The following is a 22,642-nucleotide window of genomic DNA, read 5'->3' as shown; positions in this document are numbered from 1 at the left end:
CGATCCAATGTGTTGCCCTTTTCATGTAATAACTAGCTACAGATAGGAACACCAGGCAGGAAATGGGCCCAAGTACTAGAGTTTGTATCAACAAAGGCAATACAAAGTATAGCTAGTTCACACTGCAAAGAATGGTTTTTCCCTGCTAGTCAGAATTTTTCTTGATCTCACATATACTTAAAGGCTTTCACCGATGATGTCAAAAGATCAGTCAAAGTTCTTGGTTTTTCCCTAGCCCTTCATACATAACTCAACCAGATGGAACTGCAATAGTTCATAGCAGGCAACCTGGCAACCTCTCTATAGAAAATTTCCCAAGACCAGAGACATTTTTCTATGACAATACATAAGAAGGCAGATAAACACTCAAAACCGGAGCCTTGGAAGATATCACGATATTATCCCCATGTTTGATAGAGCAACGCACATGGGAACCGTCGATATGTATCACACCATCTTTACAAAACCATGCAGCATCCATAAGCTGATCTGACTGCACCACTCCACGCATCAGGCTAAAGGCTGCACCGGGTGATATAGGCTCTCTTACTATGTACTGGAGATCTTGAGACAAGATGGGCATTTGGTATCCTCCTGTGGAGAGCATAGCAGCCGTTGATCCAGCAGCTGTTGAAACCCGGAGGCCGCTTGATCGGCAATTTACTAATGGGGAGCAAGGCTGGTCATGTTTCCTAATTCTTCCAACAGAAGGAACCATTCAAGAGTTACAGAGCAACAGCCAAGAAAAAAGGCAACAGAAAACTAATTCCTGCATGTTACCGCTAAGACTCTCACCTGAATGAGAAACGAGAAACTGCCGCTGGACATGGATGTGAAACCAAAATATCATTAAGAGCATATTTTGGCATCAAGTGTGAGTTCACATGGACTGCTAACCTCGTCAATTTTGAAGGAATTAATCTATCATCCAGAATGTCATCAAGCATCTGAAAGAAACTTAAGGCGATCATGGCCCCATATTTCCAGGCTAATTTTTCAGCAACGTGTGAAAAGGGAGGACTGAGAAAGGCTATGTAATATGTAAAGTAACAAATACTTTTGGAATTATCACATAACCGCTATGGAATCCACGTGAGGCGGGAAAGATAAACATTGAGCCAAGCAAGATCGTGAATTCCTCTAAGACTGCTAAAGACGAGAGATTCTTGGAATGACTTTCTGATACTTGATGCTAAAAGAGCTCATGAAGCTGTGTAAAAATCATTTGACAAGTAATTGGATGTCATCAATAGTTGCATTGGTCAAATCACCGTGACCACACTAACCTCTGCACAAGTCAATTCTACATCCCTAAATCAGGCTTCATGAGTGGTTTGCTCACGCTGCGGCAATTATGCTGACCACTAAGATTCAACATAAAAGTATTCACGTTTGTGCAAAACATGAACTCATCATTAACATAGAATGAACCAGAAAAACTTGTAATTCCACTGGCTTTGAACTAAGTAATTGCGCATGCTTACTTGTTCAAAGTTATTGACATTAGCTGCACAAAGGTATCCCGTGCTTCGTGTGGCATCAAACGCATCATTGAGGTCTTCCACCTACACAGTGAAAACAATGCACTGCTGAAAACACGAAGCTCCCCATAAACTCGGCCGAGACAAGCCAACAAGAATTGCCAGGCATCAACAAAACAGCTGAACTGACTTCCTTGGCTTGCGTAGGGTCGGAATTCACCCCGAGAACAGGAATCGAGTCATCCATAAAATGACTGGCCTGCAACAGAGTGCCATCGCCCCCGATCGTGACAACGAGATCCACATTCTGTATCGGCTGGGACAGATCGTTTCGTAACACGGGTTCCCAATCTACAGGCTTTCGCTGCAGTATACTCTGACATAACCTTATGGCATCCTTGTGCACCTTTCGCCGGTTGTCCAGATACTCTAGAATTTGCGACGTCTTCGAGGGAAGGACAAAATGTCAGCGGGAACCCATCAAAACAGCATACTACTACTAACCCATCCAAGGAACCCTGGAGAAAGAACTTAGTAGGACATTGCATCAAACACCTTGAACGCAAAAGTCAAAGCAACCTCGTTTACCCCAACCCCGAGAGAGAGAGAGAGAGAAGGGAGTTGGGTTATACTTGAGAATTGATGGTCCGAGAAGCGTCGGAGGTACGGACTGGGAAAACATCAAAAGGTTTCAACAGAACCAAAAGCTTCCTTCTCGCCATCTACGTTGCTCTCAGAGCATGAGCAGTTGCTACTTCTCTTTCATTTCCTCCCCAGGCCAATCCAACCTGGGAATTGTCCAAAAACTTCCAAATTTATTATTCTTTTCTCAATTCAATCTTAAGACTTTTAATCGTATCAATTAAGTCATCAACATTTTCATATTTTATCAATTAAGTCCACATGACATTTTAGCGAAAATCGCCAACCGTGCTATGTTGTTGATGTAGATAAATTTTAATAATTTTTCTTATCTCTTATTTTTATTCATTTTTATTTTTTCTTTTCTTTTTCTTTTATTTTTTTTTCCTCTGCCGTTCACCGGGCCTCAGCTATGGCTGGCCACAAGCTGCGACCAACAAGGTTAGCCTCACCAAATCCATTAAGATCAAGTCTCGCCCAAGGCCGACAAGGTCAACTCTCCCCCGAAGTTGGCGGGATCGCCAATAGCCAAATATCGGCGAGGACGACCCTAATAATAGCTGCCTTTGGTCGATCGCTGGCCATGGCCAAGGCCTAGCAACAGCTAGAGGAAGAAGTGAAAAACTAAATAAGTAATAAAACATAAAAACATTAAAAATTATTCACTCTGAATGAGCAATGATTTTTGGCCAAAATTGCTGGATAGATCTCGCTTGTGTTCTCACACTTTCTTCATCAACCTCCGTAGAAGGGAAAGTTTAAGTTAGGTCTTTTAGTCTACATCTAAAAGTTTCTCTCTCCCGTTTTGAGGAGATCTCTATCCGATCTAGTTAAGATTTGAGGTTTTCGGCATCTATGTTTTCGGGATTTTTCTTTTCTTGGATTTCATCCGTGAACAAGTCCAATTTCGAATGAGATCGGAGAAATTACATGATTACAAAAATTTTGCAATCTATAAATTAAAGTCTATAGTCATTATATAAATTTTAGATATGGTTAGGGACTTTACACTATCGATTAACCTTTTTACTCTACTTCGGGATAGTATTGCGGACATCAGATCTAGATGCGCGCCATCGAAATGCAAAACCATAATAATAGATTGAGATCTCAGTGTGTGCTCATCACTGAAGATGAAATCGGTGATCGATTGTCAATTTTTGTGCAAAGAATTCACTTATATGCTATTTGAGCATGTAATCCATAATTTTATTCGGTTGATTTCTCTTGTTACCCAGATCTCGCTTTGTTTTAAAGTTACCTGCAATTGAACTGCGATATTTCTCTCTTGTACTTTGATAAAGCGGATAAAAAAAAAATCGACACAATTAAAAGATTTAAAATTGAATTCAGAAATGTGTAATAAGCGTAGAACCTATTAAACAATTTTCCCAATTCAACTGGGGAAGCCTGTCTACCTGCTCAATTATAACGTCGGCCCAGTTGCTAGGCCCGGCATTCAATTACAATGGACTCGATGCGCGCCGTTGCAATGCTTTTCGCTTGACAAATTTTTTTTTTTTTTTTTTTGTGGTCAGAGCTTGACAATTGACTTAGCTGCATTTAAGATAGTGGAGAGTACCGATGGGCTATTTTGTTACAAATGGCGATTTTCCTTTTTAACTCATGAAAATGGCCCGTGGATTCGTTTTGAATTAGTTCATATTATTAGAATAACTTCATTTTGAGGAAATATAGGTTGAAAGGGGGAATCTCTCCTCAAAAAATAGTCTTGGGTCTCCAAACTTTTTAGGTCTCGACGAGTTAACATGGATACACGCAAATCATCTCATCGACGTGCATTACGAGAGCTCTACGCCCACACGTTGGGGCGAGTGACGCCCCAATGTCCCCGCGTTTGAATGATTAATTCTTTTTTCCCAAGCGAAAGTACTTTGAAATAATACTTTAAATAAATGGACGCATTGCACGAAAATATTAAAACACTTTCTTGTCCCATCTTACTCTTTTTACGTTGTATTGCGCTTTTTTTTCCCTCCTTTTGGGACCATGTACTAGTTTTGTTTGAATGGCCTTTGTTTACCATGATCCGAATCGAATAGATCATCAAAATTGGTTTGAGAGTCTTTCAAGAGAGGTGGCTTGGCTACTTGATTTTGCAATTCCTGAGAATAAGCCAAGGCCATAAATGGGCCGAATGTTTGGACCTTGGACCTGCCCGTTCATCATCGCCAGGCCTGTTCGATAAAAGTCCTCCTCGTTCTTGTCCGAGTCCCACCAGAAAACAAAACTCGCGAATTCAACTCACTCTTTCAAGAAAGATGATCATCTGACCAAAAAGAAACATGATCGAAAGGTTTGGGATTCCCTAGAATGGTATTTAGCAAATTAATCATCCAATTTTTCATTTTTTTTCCTTTTTTTTTCTGGTTTTATGTTGACAATAATACGAGAGTAATAAAATCGAATGGCTTTATCCCCTCCGAGATATGTTTTGATCTTGATATTTTGGGTTTGTCTCGTTATCGTGAATGGCGGGCGAAGTGACAAGCCATTCGAATTTCATCACATGTAATCTGGGGAACCAACATGTGTGTCAGCATAGCACCCAACAGTTATCTGGAAAACCATGGTCGAGAAAGGTTCTATTTGGCATATTCTTTCATGCCATATTTGTCCTGTTCTTTTTTTCCAATTTCATGATAATTCCCACATTTTTTTTTTCAAGAGTCGTATATCCCGGGAAATCGGATTCTGATGCTATTGCATTATTTTTCTCAAAAGTATGGAAAAGAAGAAGAAGATGAAACAGAGAGGGTTTGGATTTGGCAATTCCGGGTATTTTCGTATTTACACAGCCCGACCGACACGATATAAGTTAAAAAAAAAAAGGAAAAGGAAAAGATATATTGTGGTGGGAAAGTTCAGAGTATGCATGGTTTTCCTATGGGTAAGGACGGGGAACATTAAGGAAGGGGTTGTCGTGAACGAGGAGCAAAAAGGAGCAAAAGATGTTTTGAAATGTCAAGGGGAGTGGGGATGGAATGGCATGAGTGACTCGAAAATCTTTCTGGTACGACAGAGGGAATCGAAATAAAGCCGAGGGGATCGCTTCGTGCATGAAACGCGATTCCTTACGAATCTGAAAACACTCCCCACTGTCTCCTCCTTGGGGCCCACCTTGATTCCCTTTCCTCCTCCTAACACGCCCGCCCCACATCAACATCGTCATCATCAACCCTCCTCTTAGCCTTCTCTCTCTCTCTCTCTCTCTCTCTCTCAATTCTTCTTGGATGTATCCATTCAACTAATCGCCTAATCGTTTGAATAAACTCCGGAAATCTATTCAAAATGATAATGCTATTCGACAAATGGCGACCGATTGCCTGTTAAGGATAATTAGGACGATTATGTATCAGGGATAATTAGAATATTCATGTTGATTCTTAGTATCTCTCGAGATTGCACATATATAGGGGTGAACATAATTTCAAGGTAAAATCTATAACTTGAAATCTGGAACCGAGCTTGTGGAGAACCTATCCGGTTTCAAGTTCCAAAATATGCGGGGCAAATTTCAAATTCCAAAAATTGAAGAATTTGTTCCGATGAATAGGTTCGAGGTTCTAGGTAGATGGAACTTGGGAGTTTTTGTATTTTTTTTTTTCTGTATATGTATTATTGTGATCCCGCAGTATTTCCATGATGTTCGATAATGAGTGCGTAACATGAAATAATTAGTCTAAGATTCTATTTTCAATGACATAGGATCGCGATTTTTACTCCGTTAATGTTTCGTATTTATTCAAGTACCCAAATCTGAGTTGTGATTGGTGGATTGTAGTAGCAAGTGGTGGTCAATAAATGTGATGATTCATTGCAATTATTTAATTAAGAATACAAGTGGAACATAATTGGACCCCGGAACCTGTGACATTTTAAGTTCCGGGCTCCAAGGTATGCATGGTAAGTTATAGGTTCCAAAAAATGAGAAACTTGTTTCGACGGATGAGTTTCAAGTTCGAAGTGGAACCCGAGATCCTATGTATATATCTTCATTTGATTATGCATATTTTGATTGAAATATTTACTAATCGAAAGAAAAGCTAGTCACATCGGCCACTCAATATCATGATGCTAGCTACATCGGACGCGTTTGCCCAGTTACTAATTTAGTCGGTAAAGCTAGCTGTGTGGACCACTTACCGTGTGGACCGCTTGCCATTTTTTCATTTGATTCACTACCTTATGTTGCTTATTAAAAAATGACCACGTTGGCACCAAAGATGCCATGTAGGGTGGCCGATGTCCATGCAATTTTGGTTCAAAATTTTTCGGATGGTCCGAATTGGCACAAATGCAAAAGTGTCGTGACTAAATTAATTCAATTGAAAGGTTAATGACTAAATTTGCATCAATGCAATATGTTTTAAGACTTTTTTGGTACTTTTCCCAACACCAAACGGTTAAAAGAGCGGGGAAGGCGGCGGCTTGCCAGCTCCCTGAACATCATTGCACCACACCTTTTGCATATCTACAATATTTTTTTCCTTCTTTTTCGTTGGAATGTAGTGAAAAAGGAGAAGGTTTTCTAGCCAAATGGACGAAAATAAAGTCAGCTTGCTACGAAGTAGGGAAGAAGCAAAAGAAAAATATCAAGGACCATCAACCAATGTTTCATTTGTTTCGCAGAAAATGAGTGCTTTTTTAAAAAAATATTTTCTCGAAAGTTATCACTTGTGTTGCTTGAAATAATGAGTCAATGGAGAAATTTTAGTTATCTGTACAAATTCATGTCCGATCATGTTCGTAGATAATGGAGATATTTTTGTTCATTCGTTTTTAAAAGAGATAAAGCAAAATTTTTTAGAAAAATATATTTCAAATCATTCATTTTACAGCAAAACAAATGAACGATAAGGACCAACATAAAAAAAGAAAAAAAAGAAAAAGAAAGAAAGGAAGAGGGAGGAGTATGAGGAAAGTTTTCTCGTTTGTTTAAAAGTAACCTTATAGTTCACCACGTATGATCGTGTATAGGAGTCGGCGCATGCACAAAACGGGGACAAAGATAGCGACCACATGGCCGTGATTGGCCAATCCCTAAAGCTTAAGGGGAACCCCCTTTGGCAACAATTGGGTAAAAACACATAAGCAGGCCCACTTGGCTTCCATTACCAAAAAGGTAGAAACCCATAGGCCAATGCACGGTCGAACCACGTTGATCGTGAATCTTTTTCTTCCCTTCTGGCTCACATTGAAGACGGAATCTGCAAAGTTGGTAAAGTTGTCTACTTTACACATTAGTGATCGCCGGCGGCGATATGGATTGACGTGCCTCCTCCTCCTCTTTTCGTGACCTAAAGCTGTTAGAATTTAAGGAAAATATAGATAGAAAGTTGCTAGCCCGACAGTTCCGTCGATTAGTTCTGACTACACGATCTTCCAATCAATGAGCGTTTTATGCAAAACACGCGGTGATGATGCATGAATCTACGATTAAAGTTATATCATCCTCGATAGTACCGTCAGAAAAGCGGTTCTCATATATATATATATATATATATCGATCTCCATGAATTCCTTTGAAAGCCCAACAAGTTTAAATTTTAGGTGAATATAAGTTTCGTTGAAACCAAATAGATAACGGGGATACATAGATATAATTTTATCACCCACTTTCATCGCGTGCAAACTGGACAGAGAATGACATGCGGAGTAGATGAATGGTAAGTCTTGGGCACGCGAAAGGAATCTCGAGCGAAACCTTAGTCCATCATGTCAAAAAAAAAAAAAAAAAAAAAGGAGCCCCAAATCATAAGTTATGAATGGAGGGATATTTTTACATCGACACAAGTACCATTAAAACCCTTCAAGCGGGTACAATGAGATACTTAAAAAAAATGTTCTCCAAACCAGGAGGAAAATCAACGGCTCACATGCAATTTGGCTTTTTCCGTAAGGCTGCAATTCCTACAGAGTCGATGCGCGAGAAATTTGCTGAAAAAGGCGCACTTGGAAACGATTACTACATTAGCAAAGTCCCCCTTCACGAGCGTCGTGCGCGCGATGCACGAGCCTCTCTTGAAAGTCGTTTCGAGATATCTCCGAAGAGAAACGCCAGACTTCACCAATACCGACTCATTAAGCAGCGTGCGGAATTTCAAGTGATGGGGGTGGGTAATGACGAGACGAGCCGCGCCGCCCACGGGCGATCGACGTGGATGGACGAGAGAGATAAACGAACGGTAGAAAAGTCGCGGTCTCCATTTGCGGGAGAGGAAGGAAAAAAACAAAAAGTTAAAAGCGAGTTCGATCGAATTTGATCGATCGAGCTCCTTTCACTTCATGGACCGGGACGCAAAGACAGGCCGGGACACAACAAACGTGGTTTGCATGGTCGGGAGACATTATTATAACGGACGGAACTTTTTCCCGTGGTGATGATTCTCGTCCCACTAAAATTTTTCCCCCCAAATGCCCAGATTCCCGGTCGCTTTGCCTCGAGCTTTCCCATGCGTCGGATTCTTGCTGCAAAGCGGTGGCGGAGAAAGAAAGAAAGAAAGGCCGCAAGGAAAGCGCCTCTTCCCCCGACATAATATAAAAATACACATGGAAAGTAGAAGATTTCTTCGCTGCTAAGATGTGAAAAAAAAAAAAAAAAGATGTCGAGGGACGAGCGCTCGATACTTGGCTATGAGGGATGCGGAAGCGAAGGGCGGGCCCGGTGCTCCCGCCCGGGCTTGCCTCGCTCCGAACGGGGGTAATTGACCAATCGAAAGGGAGATGCACACACACCTAATACCTAAATAAGATGTCATTCGTAGTAAAAAAACAGTATATAAGATGAGGCGATTGATTGGTTACGTCACGTCGTTACCACCACATGATGCATCTGTCGTATAAAAATGCTTTTACCCAGCACTATCGTCCCGGGCGTGAGTTGTAGTTCCACACGGTCCATTTGAAAATCATTGCGCACGTATCGATAGAATGCACCCATCATGGAATTGCATCCACATTGCCAATATCATGAACATCACATATGTACATTGTTTATTTAAACTTAACTATTTAAGGCTTGCGAGGTCAGTCGAGGCATTGGCGATTTTCGATTCGAGAACCAAAGGTCGCCTATTCAAATTGTAGTCATTACATTACGCACGAACCGTCGCTAAAAATTTTTCACGAGTTTTTGCATAGCCGAATCTTCGTGCTCGTGGCTTATCGATTATCGGAACGGAAGGAATTCGAAATTTAAAAAGGAAGTAGGAGGAGCAAATTCCCTCCAAATAATGATAAGAAGAAGGGGGGAGGACGAGGGATACCAAAGCAAGCAGTGATCCACTCGCTCCCTCTCCTCGCTCTCGCTCTTCCCCCCCGCCAAAGCAGAAAAAGCGAAAAAGCCTGTCCAAAACCGTGTCTGCCATTCCCCTCGCCTCTTCACCCCTCTCTCTCTCTCCAGACTCCAGAGCTTTCGCAGTCCTTCTCTCGCTCCAGCCGAAGCCAGAGAAGCGGCATTCAGAGGCCTCGCGTTCTCGAAGCCCGTTTCATCGGCGACCCGGCGATTCTCTCCCCCAGTGCGGACTGGTGTCTGCACCTGATTACCAGCCGATCGGCCGAGATTGAGCCCCTCCGAGCAACGCGATTGAAGGTTCTATCCGGTGAGTTTCCTTCGTCTCCGTTTGGCAATTTCCGTGGATCCGATCGTCTCATGCGAAGCTTCGCGATGATCCGGATTCCGATTCCGTTATGGCAGCCATTCACTGATACTCCTCTCTCCTGCATCGTATTCGGCGGCACGGCCTCGTTTTCCGGTCGTCCTGTTGCAGCGCGCGTGGCGATGCTCTGAAGATTATATGATATAGCCGAATCTGCGAGACTGCGGCTTCACTCGAACTTCGAGGTATTCTGGCCTTCTCCGTTCTTCTACATGCTATGCTTCAGTTGCGATCGGGAGCTCTTCCCGAGCTCGATGATTTATTAATTTCCTCATTAATCATTCTATTAGCTTGTGAAATTCAGTAAGTTAGATGAATATACTAATCTCGCATAAAGCGCTCACGCAAGGTGCTTCTGCAGTCTGGCGGTCTGGCCTTTAGGATTATTGTAATCGAACCAAATTAGATCGCGTCTTGTCATAAGCCGAGGACGTGGAGTGAGTGACAAGTAGGGCTAGATGGCAAATACTCCCACTCACACCACTGAACGTGACACCTCAAATCAAGCGCAAGAAACGGGGAACTGACCCATGCTCTCTTTGGCGCACATGGGCAGCGAACTCCGATGGTGACATTCCTCCTCCTCCTCCTCCTCCTCTTCCCCCCCGAGGGGCTTTTCCCGTTCGTAGGATAATCGGGAAGCCATTTCCGGCTACGTCACAATACACGGAAGAACATCACGTGACTCCGAGAAGGAACTCTTGTCTGTTGTTAGATTACTGCGAATCCTCTTTGCAGGATTGTACTCAAACACGACCCACCCAATTCACGTAAGTTCCCAAGAGCCCTGATGCTAAAAGATTTCGTAGACTGCCCTCTGAGGCGCGGTAGGCCCGTGATTATTCGCTGCTGTCGTCTGAGGTCGGACGTCAAAATAGTCATGATGGTTGAGATTGGGGGGCTGGGTTTGTATGGTTCGGCGTTTAGGATGTCTTTCTGTGCGGAACATCGAGTTTTGGCATCTAACAGCATATTTTGGTACAGTCATCCGACAATTCTGGGCATAGGCCAGCCTTCAGTGACTTTACGCGTCTAGTCCTCCTTCAGAATTACGTATCTATGAACGAAGCATTGATACTCAGCTCCACTTGCCTTGTTCTAGCAAAGGAAAAAAAAAAAAACGGGGGCTGCAAGCCAGTCCCTTCTGTCAATTTCTGCCATGGTTGCGTCTCTTTTGGCTTTATTCCTTCCCATTTGGTCACGTGTCGTGCTCTTCTTTTGATCTCTACCTCTCTCGGTTCTCTACTCATGACCACAGAGGCCCCCAAGGCCCCCTTTTCTCTCTCTTGCTCAAAATAGATATTTAAAGATATTTCGAGCGGCTCTCCCAGTTGCAATTGCCCCTTCCCAAGTCAGCGAGGGAATGATATGGATGAATAGAGAACTTTTTACAGAAAGTAAACAAGACCTAAGCCCAAAGGGAAGCAGAAATAAGAGAATGAAGGTTTGCGCTTAATTTTTAGTTTAAGCGAGGTTTTTGTATATTCTTTTGCCCAAAACCATTGAATGACGGTATCCATTCTCATGTCTCATCTTGCTTTCTTTTTTTCTTTTTATTCTTTCTGGAGCATTTTATATCAGTGAAACTTGCTTGAACAGAAAATTGTTTACTTAGCAAGGCAAAGGCGTCTGATTCTTATCGAAGAAGGGTTGTAGCTGGAGATAGTGAAACATTTCACAAGCAAGATGTGTGCAAAATTGTATTTACTATGACGGTTGGCGTAGTTCACTGCAAGAGCATATTAAAGGGCTAAAGATAATAATGGGTTTTCGCTTATTCACCTTGAAGAGTATATTTATTTCTGTTAGCATGCTAGTTGCGTCCCTTGAGAAAAAGTACACTAGTTGCTTTTGTAAACTATCTGGTCTAATTTATATCTGTAGATCTGTCACTGCTTTTCACTAGAAAAATAAGGCGCGTAAATTACTCCAGCATTTCCCCTGAAGTTGGGGGAAAGTTACCAATCGTCTTGGTTTTCTCTACGGGAAATTTTGGGGCCCTGATACGAGCTTCCTGTGTTTTAATGGAGATGAGTACGTCTGCATAAGCTCGCTCACTAAAATACAAGAACAACGCTGCTTCTTCGTACTCATTTGCGACCAGTGTTTCCTCTTTTGAGGGTCTATCGCAGGAAGTAACCATCAGTCTACATTCCTGCTGTTTATCTATCGATAGACAGGAAATTAAGATGGAGGAATTTTGGGTTCCATATCGATCGTTTCATTTTTGTTTAGTGCTCTTATCTTTTGCAATTACATTGGTCACTGAGATGGATGCAAAAAGTGGCCTGTTTATTTTCTGTCATTTTCCGTATGACGTTCACAGATTTTCCCAGAGAGCAATCTAAGTATTTAATATCACTATCTGCTTTGTTAAAGTGCTGATTTAACAGAAAACCATTGCTCGGAGCTGTCGATCCGTTCAAAAGTTTGACTGATATTACTGTAACACCGTTCACTTTACATGATGAAAAGTGCATCTTGGCTTAAAGGACGACCTCCCATTGTATCCATGGATACTTGTACCTGGACCGTGTCTAGACACAGAGATGAAGTTTGAAGATTGACAGGGCTTCATCAGTTTGGTGCATTCTCAAAACTTCTGAAAAAAAGGTTCCGAGTGATAATACCATTTGACCGACAAAAGTGTCTTTGTTTGCCCCTTTTTTTTCTATAATCTCGACCCCATTTAAATTCCAGAATTGACCTTTCTGCTTTGGAGATCTTCTATATCAATTGTGCAGATAAGTCGGATCATTAGTGTGAATGATTTAGACATCCAACTTTGGTACATTTGGACAATATAGTACAATAATTGAGGTCGATTTGCCCTCTTTGCAGTGCCTGTAAGTTTTCCCAATTGGTTTCAGATTCTTTACCTTGTATGATTGGCCAGGTAAATAGGTCCGTAGCTTCATTTTCTGGGTCATAACGTTGGATTGAGCCAGCTTTCCAGAACCTGACCACTGTAACAGGAGATTAATTTGATGCCAAATAGGAGTACAGCTGTCACGACAGCAAATTAGGGAGAAAAATGCACTCTTTTATGGGACTGCTGAGTCGCCGCAGCAGATGAAGCTCATGGAAAGATATATGAGTGCCCAGTTTTGCCAGTTGGTTGCGACTTGCGAGCTCACCCCACGATGATGCCCGGGGTGTACGCACATGATATTGCACTGCGGCCCATGCGTACCTGATTACTTAAAAAATCTCTTGAAATTGGTCACTTCAACATGTGAAAATTGGTTGCTAATAGCACGGGGAGTCCATACGTGTTGCCAATAGATGACCAGCAGCTTTCGTCTGCAGACTGAATTTTCGTTGCCTCCCGTTTTCTTTTTCTTATAATTATTTTCTCATTCCGCTGGGGTTGAGCGGAAATAATTCCTCTTACTTGGCATATGAAGTCATAACCTATCGGCGGTACCTGCATGGCTGTAAAGCTTGGTACACCCTATAAAAGCTTACACGAGGATTTATATTGCTCCTCTCCTGTTGCTCTCATCATGACAGTCCTCTCGCCTTCCGAAATTTCCTCTCTCTCCCTTTCCAATCCATTGGCTTTGGTTCTTCTAGTTGAAAGCCATCACACAAGGCATCGGATAACATAGAGCTCGACCAAAATATAAAAAAAGGATCTTTTTCTTCAGGAGGTGTGGTGGGATTGGCCGATTTCTGAGGTGGGTTTTGATGCTCATCTTGTTCTGATGATTGACGGTACCGACCGAGTTTCTGGGTATCAATGAACTTTCGCTAAGTTTGATGGATGTTCGGGCTTATGGTTCTGCCAACTCGCACCGATGGCGTCTTCGTTCATGCAATGTGTTTGTTTTTCCATTTTCAGTAACGTGCCTGTTAGTTTTTGAGAAGGAAGAGCAGAGTTTCTTGAACATCTCATTTATTTGCTCTCTCTCTCTCTCTCTCTCTCTTTGGAATTCGATGGACTCGCCCGGCAGCTGATGTTCCTTCTGTCTTCTGGACGTGAATGCTACTTTTCGTGCTTAATTAACAGGATTATGGTAGACCCCATATTATGCGCAATACAATTCTGTGGATCCCATTCTCTCTATTATCTTTTTTTTCCCTTGCCCACTTTCTTTTTTGCGTATTTGTTAATGAATATATATAACTTGCTTTTGTTTTCTAGAAGTGCTTATCGTCTTCAACTGTAGTAGTTAGATACCTTCTGCTTGACATACTAATGGCTATAGTCCGACTCCCTGTGGTACTTAAATAGGAAAAGAACCTGAAACTCTCGTGTGCTTCCAGGCTTTTATTGATTCTTCTTTGAAAAAATGTAGGATACTGAAGTTTTCTGAGCAAAGCTGTGAACGAAGATTGAATTAAATTGTGAGCGTATGCCTGGAAACAAGTACAACAGTAACTCTGTCCATGTTCCTGGTCGTGTAGAACGGCTCTTAAGAGAAAGAGAGCTCAGAAAAAGCAGCAGGGCTTCCCATTCAAATGAGACAACTGACATTAGTAGAGTGGCTGAGCTAGAACATGAGCTGCGCTTTAGAGAAGGAGAAAACTCGGGGATTTCTTATGTTGAACAGTCTTCGGAAGGGGCTATCGCCCCCAGGCCACTCACCGAGGGTTGTGAAAGGCAAGATGGGAGGCCTTTCAGACAGAGACTCTTGGTGGTGGCTAACAGGTTGCCTGTCTCTGCAGTCAGAAGAGGTGAAGATGCATGGTCTCTTGAGATGAGTGGTGGGGGGCTAGTTACTGCTCTTCTGGGTAAGTATCATAAGGTCACTCCTTATGATGAAAATCCCATTTTTCTGTTGCAGCAAACTAGATAATTAGCAGGGCTCTGATGCGTCATAATGGGTGGAAGAATCCCCGCGCACGCATGAAGCTCACTTCCCTGGTTGTCTAGCTTATTATACTTATATCACTGTTTTTGTCCACAAAAATTCTAATAACCTCATTTAAGGAGGTGGATCTTGATGCATTTGACTTTGTCGAAGGTGTGAAGGGGTTCGAGGCAAGATGGATAGGATGGGCTGGTGTTAATGTGCCTGATGAGATTGGACAGAGGGCTCTTACCGATGCTTTGGCTCAAAAAGTAACATTATTGTATCAGATTCACCATTTTTTAACGTGCTATACCACGCTTTACACTCTTTTAATATATTTAACCAAGATGAATTGGCCAATGTTTCTATTTGTTATATAGATGTCAACTTTACAGTCTGCTCCTTTCCTTGTTTGCAGAAGTGTATTCCTGTGTTCCTTGATGAGGAGATTGTTCATCAATACTACAATGGCTATTGCAACAATATATTATGGCCTCTTTTTCATTATCTTGCACTTCCACAAGAAGATCGCCTAGCAACTACAAGAAGTTTTCAGTCTCAGTTTGCTGCATACAGGAAAGCAAATCAAATGTTTGCTGATGTTGTAAATAAGCATTACGAAGATGGTGATGTAGTCTGGTGCCATGATTACCACCTTATGTTTCTGCCGAAATGCCTGAAGGAATATAACAGCAACATGAAAGTTGGGTGGTTCCTCCATACACCATTTCCTTCCTCTGAAATTCACAGGACTCTGCCATCACGGTCCGAGCTTCTACGTTCTGTTCTTGCTGCTGATTTAGTTGGGTAAGACTACGCTTTATTTGGATGTTGCTTTAGGTTTGTATTTCCGGCTTTGCAATTGCAGACGCATCCTCTTGCATGTACTTGCTTGCATGTACTTGCATTGATAAATTTTAAGTTTTAGATTGTATGGAGCTGCGGGGGAAAAAAAAAACATGTGTTCTCTCGTCTCATACATATACTGGAATTGGAGGTTCATCTGAATCAATTATTGTATGGACAGTATGTGTTTGTTTCTTGTCCATGCTCTAAAATGTCTCCTTGTTTAGAAAACTTTATGTGGGATATTTCTTCATGTTAGTCTGTATACACCTTTGACACATAGAACCTCAGAAGCTTTTTTGCTTTTAAGTTTTCCTTTCCTCTATGCTAGTCATTGTTATTACATTACTTGTATTTGCATCATTGGACTAACATGACGTTAGCTTGGCATGATATTCCAGTTTCCACACCTATGACTATGCAAGGCACTTTGTGAGCGCTTGTACTCGTATTCTTGGGCTTGAGGGTACACCAGAAGGAGTTGAGGATCAAGGGAGGCTGACGAGAGTAGCTGCAGTATGTACAAGTTTGGACTGTTGATCACAACTGTTTCATTTTCATTGCTTTGATTTGAAATTTTGTTAGGTTATATCATAACTCTTAAACCACAATACATGGAATGCTAACTTACATTTTGCTCTTAATGTGCTTGATGTCTTTAGTTTCCTATTGGCATAGATGCTGTTCGTTTCATCGGAGCACTTGACACTCCACCAGTTCAGGAACACATGAAAGAACTAAAAGAGAGATTTGCTGGTCGTAAGGTATATTCTTTTCATAATCAATAGGGAAACGCTCTTATCATGCATCTCTTCTTCTCTGTCATTCCTTGACTATTTGGAGGAGAAATTGTTTGCCGTCATCTTTTCTCAATATTATGTGATGAATCTTCTAAATGGTCAAAGATCTGACTTTATTTTTTTACGATTTAATTTTACAGGTGATGTTAGGTGTTGACCGATTGGATATGATCAAGGGGATTCCTCAAAAGATACTGGCATTTGAGAAATTTCTTGAAGAGAACTCAGATTGGCATGACAAAGTTGTTTTGCTGCAAATTGCTGTACCAACAAGAACAGATGTTCCTGAATGTATGTTTCTTTCAATCTATTTGGGTTCCAACTGATGATGGTCTGTTGCCCGTCCTAAATCTTGCTTGTTTTTCCGTTTGTAAATCGTTCTTTGGTAATTTGAAGGTTGATATCTGACATGCAATTCTCAGTTTGCGTTCCCATGTTCTCTGCATAAAAGCTATTTTCCCCTGCAGTTTGTATTTATTTCTCTAGGAAAGAATACAAGCTGTTCTTTAAGTTGCTACTGCACTTGAAGTGAGGTGTGCTAACCTGTAATTCTTAACCAAAGCAATACTGAATTCCATTCTATAGATAAGTTGGCTATGGCTATCACGAATTCTGAGAGTTTTGATACTGTTTTTGTTTCTTTCTTTCAGCAAATTTGTCACTACCACGCAGTTAATTGTTCATGATTCTGACCATTACTTTTTTGTCCTGTATGTTGTGGCAGATCAAAAACTTACAAGCCAAGTCCATGAAATTGTTGGACGCATTAATGGAAGATTTGGAACATTGACGGCTGTCCCTATACATCACCTGGTCTGTTTTGTCTTCAAACTTGACAATGGCTCTATGATTATTAACTTAGATTGTAGGATGTCTATTCTTCGACCTGACTCAGTTGCAAGGCTGCTGCTAAAAGTGGATTGCGTTTGGCTGGATATACAATATATGAAATAGTAGTCTTTATTCAGCAATCCAATGCACAAAGCACTTGAAAGTACTTTTCCTGTGACACTTAAGACTGTCATTCTTTACACTGCTGGTGAAGATATTTATAGAATGTCTTATAATTTTTTCTGATTGATATGCATACTTGGATAATACTGCCCGTGGACTTTGAAAAATCAAAGGAGTTGTTTCTAAGAAGAATTTTCCTGTTCTTTTTCTATTACTTTCAGTTGGTTGGAATGCAAGAACAAATGATTCTTCTGGTTTGTGCTTGACATTTGGAGATTTTTCTTTTCACGAAAGAAGATGACAATAAAGTTGTAGCTATTAATTACCAGTTCAGTAGCCGAACTTCAACTCAAGTAATTATTTTGACCGGGGAAATATTGTCTTCTCATCTGTATCGACTCTTGAACCCCGACATAATGAGGGAACTGGATCAGAATCAAATTCCACTTAATCTTGATTTTCAGTATCCATTATGTTAATGTTCACAATGCTTAACGCTCTTTCATGTAGGCATATGCAACTTTCCTGTAACGATCTCTTCTATCTGTTGCAGGATCGTTCTCTTGACTTCCATAAGCTATGTGCCCTTTACGCAGTTACTGGTAATAATTCCATATTATGAACTCCCTTAATTCTTCTAGTCCCAGATGTATTGCTTCTTCATAACTCTTCCATACTCTCTCTCTCATTCGTTCCTTCATGGGTTCACTGTTGTAGTCCACCCCACTTAGAGCAGCATTATCATGCTACGCTGATGCAATGAATAGGCTTCTTAGTAGCAGGTTCTTTGGTATTCTGTTCGCTAGAATGTTTTGAAGTAGTGATTAGATCTCAGTGGAAGAACAAAATTTTGACGGCGAGATAATGAAGTATTGTTTCTGCATAGTTACAATAGTCTTAGATACCTGAAAGATATCTTTAGTAACTAAGTGATTACCTTATTAGCGGATTTTTGGACTGAACCAAATTTTGCCTTTCCAGATATTGCACTTGTCACTTCATTGAGGGATGGCATGAATCTTGTCAGTTACGAGTTTGTTGCATGTCAAGATGCGAAGAAAGGGGTTCTAATTCTTAGTGAGGTAAATTCCTATTTCCCCAAAACTTCTGAGTACTGAAGAAAGGGGTTCTAATTCTTAGTGAGGTAAATTCCTATTTCCCCTAAACTTCTGAGTACTGAAAATGTGCTCTTACTCGGATTGTTACATGGATAACGAGACCCGTTGCATTACTGAATTTATGCTGACACCACCTGTCTAGCTCCCTAAAACTCTAGAAGTTATGCACTAATTCTACTTCTACAGCTATTAATTAAACCAAACAAGTTCACCCCTCGCTAGATAATAATAAGATATAGTTAAGAAGTCATTCTAACAGGGTTACTTATGGTTTTAATGCTAGAACCGCATCATAATTTTTGCCTCAGAAAAATTTAATCTGTCTTATCTACTTCATCTTGAGTAGCCACGTTGTATGAACTTCAAGTGGAAGCTTTTTGAACAATGGAGAGAAGCGAGACTCTAGCTGTTGAACTGTTCTGATTGTTGATACAGGAGAATTGACTATGATCATGACTATCCACTTGTAGTTATAGAGTTTGTCCTATTTTGTGCTTTTGATGTGCACCCTTGTGCTTTCAATACGATAAGGGATTATTCAACTGAACTACTTCTTCCACAAAAAGCTAACAATTTTTTTAAGCTTCCGGATATGGAAATAAATTGGATAATAAGTTTGCGAAGCTCTTGTAGAGATTAGTGCTCACCTCTTAATTTATGGATTTTTCTGATAAGAGTACCGTAGGTCTTGTTTCGACATCTCACAACCTGAATAACTATCCACTTTCTGCTTTGATACTTAGATTATACTTACCTATTTCTTTCTTCATTTTATAGTTTGCAGGTGCGGCACAGTCCCTAGGTGCTGGTGCAATTCTAGTGAACCCTTGGAACATCACAGAGGTTGCTGCTTCTATAGCCCAAGCTTTAAATATGCCTGCCGAAGAGAGGGAAAAGCGTCATCGACATAATTTTGCACATGTAACAACCCATACGGCGCAAGAATGGGCCGAAACATTCGTAAGGTGTGCAACTCTCGCCTCTATGTTGGACTGACCAATAAATTTGAGGGCCTGTATGCGAATTGTTTTCACGTTTAGAGCCGTTAACCGAAGTCGTTAAATATGTTCATCGTGCATTCTTGCATAACTACATTTAATAAATTGCAAGTGGGTAAAGTACTGTGTATATACTTTGCAGCGAACTAAATGATACTGTTGTTGAGGCCCAGCTAAGGACAAGACAAGTACCACCTTTTCTTCCATTCCAAGATGCCATTGACCGATATCTGAAATCCAATAATCGCTTACTCATTCTGGTATGCTCCTGGATTTTGAGATGGTATAACTAGATTCTTTTACAACGGTCCATCAAATATTTTATTTCACTCCCTGCGTGGTGCTGTACTTTCATGTTTGGATTGATCCATACTCTGAAGAGCATAAGTGTCCTCTGCTGCTGAAGGTTGGCATATATTATCACCTCCCTTCTTTCTTACATATTTACTCTCGAGTCAAACTGGTTCTTGGTACTCAGCCTTTTGCCCTTTTAGCTGCTAGAACCTCTCACTTCACATATACGCATTCCTGTGCTCGTGCTCCCCATTGTGCGAGAGGCTCTTCTTTTCTTTTTCTTTTCTTTTTCTGCGAGGGGCTGTTGAGATGACTTGAATTGCTGATCTTGAGGTAGTGCTAATACAGCAACCTTTCTATAGCAACGAGTATTTATTCCACTACAACAATTTTCAACATTGAGGGTGAGGTTGTATGAGTAAAAGAATTTTTCACGGATTAGTTTTCTATATTCTCAGGCATTTGGTTTGCTGAAAATGAACATTTAACGGAAAATCGTTTATGGTCAAACAAAATATGCATGCTAAAAGTTAGCAAAATGAATTCCCTTACCTGAAAAGGAGAAAAAATTTTCCTGGAAAATGATCTCCCAGAATCATGAAATTTTCCCCAATACAAACACACACTTTCTGTAGTGTTCCTTTAGTTCCCTTCAAGGGAGAGACACAGAGAGATGACTACCAGGAGAAAGTGATACTTGATAGGAAGTTAAGGAATTCATGTGTCTTGTCAAAAAAATTTGACAGATACCTATTCCCCGCAATTTGAGGGCTGTGGCTTTATATCCTCATTGAAAATAATTATTAGCGCCTTGTTTTAAAACTTTAGTTTCTTTTATGTAATGAGTTGCTCCATAAATATATGATGCCCTGATCTGGATCATGATTTTGGTAGAACTAACTCACATACCATAGCACAGGCAAAGCATTGTGGCCAAGGGATTATCGCATCTATGCAGTTCAATTTGTACATAGCACTTGGATTGTGACAGCTTAGCTTTTTAATTTGGAAAGAACACAGACCCAAAAAAGAAAAAAAAAACATTGGAAAGAACTTACTCTAGGGCACACATTGTTCATGAACTTCAGTGTTTTCATTTTCGACCGTGTGTTCTTGCTATTGATGTACTTGTTCCCCTTTATTTTTCTGTGGCTGATACTTTAGGGGTTCAACGCAACATTGACTGAACCAGTGGACACTCCAGGGAGAAGGGGTGATCAGATTAAAGAAATGGATCTCAAATTGCACCCCGATCTGAAAGAGCCCTTGACGGCACTCTGCAGTGACTTGAGGACAACGGTGGTTGTCCTCAGTGGGAGTGACAGAAGTGTCTTAGATGATGTACTCAAGTTTAGATTCATGACAGTCCTCCATTTTGATTACATGTTTAGCAGTTTTTAACCGGCTGAATGTTTCCACAGAACTTTGCAGAGTATAACATGTGGTTGGCAGCTGAGAACGGGATGTTTTTACGTCTTACAAAGGGAGATTGGATGACAACAATGCCAGAGCATTTAAACATGGAATGGGTTGACAGCGTAAAGGTGCCTCCTTTTGAGCCAATTTACTTTCCATTTCTATGTTCTAGACTCTAAATTTAAGATCCTGATGGCATCTTTCAGCATGTCTTTGAGTATTTCACAGAAAGGACTCCTCGTTCACATTTTGAACTCCGAGAAACCTCGCTTGTATGGAACTACAAATATGCAGGTAGTCAGATGTTCACTAAGCCCTTTACAACTATTACGCTGCCTTTCCGGATGCTCTTTTTCCACATCTGACATATCTTCATTCCCTTCCTGCGGTGGTAGATGTTGAATTTGGAAGACTCCAAGCAAGAGATATGTTGCAACATCTTTGGACAGGTCCAATATCTAATGCATCTGTTGATGTTGTCCAAGGTAGCCGGTCAGTCGAGGTGCGAGCAGTTGGTGTAACAAAAGTGAGTGCACACGCCCAATTATTGTATGCAAGTAACTCCTGTTGCTGTAAGATAGCGACTAACGCTTCCCTCATGAACACTCGATATTATTTTCAGGGTGCAGCAATTGACCGTATATTGGGTGAGATTGTACACAGTAAATCCATGACAACACCAATTGACTATGTTCTTTGCATAGGTCATTTCCTGGGAAAGGTGCTGAAAATATCTGTCTTGATATCATTTGTATCTTGTATATTCCCTATTTTGCACGCCTCTCTTCTCTAGTGAATCTTTGTCTGACTGATGTCTTTTTCACGAAGCAAAAGCTAAAGGAAAATATTATAGAGGAATCTCTGTAATCAAAAAACTGTTAGTTTCTTCTGTAGGATGAAGATGTCTACACATTTTTCGAGCCAGAGCTTCCTTCTGATGCTCTAGGGATTGCCAGAACCAAGGCTACTGATGGAGTGAAGTCTCCAGGGGAGAAACGATCTTCCTTGAAGCTTCCAGCTAGTAAAAGTGGGTCAAAAGCATCTGCGATGAAGACACAACGACCTTTACCGAACCCTGACAAAAGAAATAACAACCATGCCAGTGGTAGTGGGAGGAGGTCTTCGCCAGATAAAATATCCTGGAACGTGCTCGATCTCAAGGGGGAGAACTATTTCTCATGCGCTGTCGGCCGGCCCCGTACAAATGCTCGCTACCTGGTTGGATCCTCCGACGATGTCGTCTTGTTTCTCAAGGAACTGGCGCATGCATCATTTCCTGGCCTTGCATAGGAATAATATGCTCATTTCCGGGGGGGATAGGTGGCACTGCAAGCTCGAGGTTCTGCCTTCCCATTATGAATATCAGCCTCTCTACAATACTAATTTGTCCGTGTACCTCCCTTGTTCGTGGGCTGTCTCATACCTTAGTTGAGTGCCAGATCATCAATATGGCTGTTTGATCCGGCAGTTTTAGACTCTTGCCTGAGAGTATCTACAAGGTTATGAACCGGAAATTTTCATTGATCTTACAATTGAGAAAATCAATCTATCAAAAATGGTAATAAACACGGCCTTTTTGTTCCCTCCAAATTGCAAGTACCGCTAGGTCGAG

General features: G+C 41.1%; 2 protein-coding genes across 6 annotated transcripts; one reads left to right on the top strand and one right to left on the bottom strand.

Annotated features, from left to right (window-relative positions):
• Positions 1 to 141: 141 nt before the first annotated feature.
• On the bottom strand, positions 142 to 2,295 carry LOC115737495 (NADH kinase-like). Its single transcript, XM_030669636.2, has 5 exons — positions 2,114 to 2,295; positions 1,672 to 1,926; positions 1,485 to 1,565; positions 796 to 947; positions 142 to 698 (listed from the first exon to the last, which is right to left on the bottom strand). Exons 1-5 carry the CDS (start codon positions 2,201 to 2,203, stop codon positions 335 to 337), a joined length of 942 nt encoding a protein of 313 aa, XP_030525496.2. The 5' UTR covers positions 2,204 to 2,295; the 3' UTR covers positions 142 to 334.
• A 7,548-nt stretch (positions 2,296 to 9,843) lies between these two features.
• Positions 9,844 to 22,615, top strand: LOC115737273 (alpha,alpha-trehalose-phosphate synthase [UDP-forming] 1-like). 5 transcript variants are annotated; one of them, XM_048274231.1, is made up of 19 exons: positions 12,213 to 12,589; positions 12,621 to 12,651; positions 14,107 to 14,542; positions 14,776 to 14,873; positions 15,023 to 15,411; positions 15,852 to 15,966; positions 16,113 to 16,214; positions 16,391 to 16,541; positions 16,975 to 17,063; positions 17,758 to 17,806; positions 18,186 to 18,286; positions 19,100 to 19,287; positions 19,463 to 19,580; positions 20,779 to 20,955; positions 21,036 to 21,158; positions 21,237 to 21,324; positions 21,426 to 21,556; positions 21,653 to 21,751; positions 21,925 to 22,615. In XM_048274231.1, exons 3-19 carry the CDS (start codon positions 14,164 to 14,166, stop codon positions 22,318 to 22,320), a joined length of 2,793 nt encoding a protein of 930 aa, XP_048130188.1. In that variant the 5' UTR covers positions 12,213 to 12,589; positions 12,621 to 12,651; positions 14,107 to 14,163; the 3' UTR covers positions 22,321 to 22,615. The 5 variants fall into 5 exon arrangements, 4 of the variants coding, with proteins under 4 accessions (XP_030525172.1, XP_048130189.1, XP_048130188.1 ...); XM_030669312.2 differs by lacking the exons at positions 12,213 to 12,589; positions 12,621 to 12,651 and adding an exon at positions 9,844 to 9,990; XM_048274232.1 differs by lacking the exons at positions 12,213 to 12,589; positions 12,621 to 12,651 and adding an exon at positions 10,940 to 11,249.
• The last annotated feature ends 27 nt before the right edge of the window (positions 22,616 to 22,642 follow it).

Source organism: Rhodamnia argentea, chromosome 2 (genome assembly GCF_020921035.1).
Source record: "Rhodamnia argentea isolate NSW1041297 chromosome 2, ASM2092103v1, whole genome shotgun sequence".
In the NCBI taxonomy this organism is placed as follows: Eukaryota; Viridiplantae; Streptophyta; class Magnoliopsida; order Myrtales; family Myrtaceae; genus Rhodamnia; species Rhodamnia argentea.
Note: the sequence above shows the minus strand (reverse complement) of the source record. Positions and strands in the feature narration are given on the sequence as shown.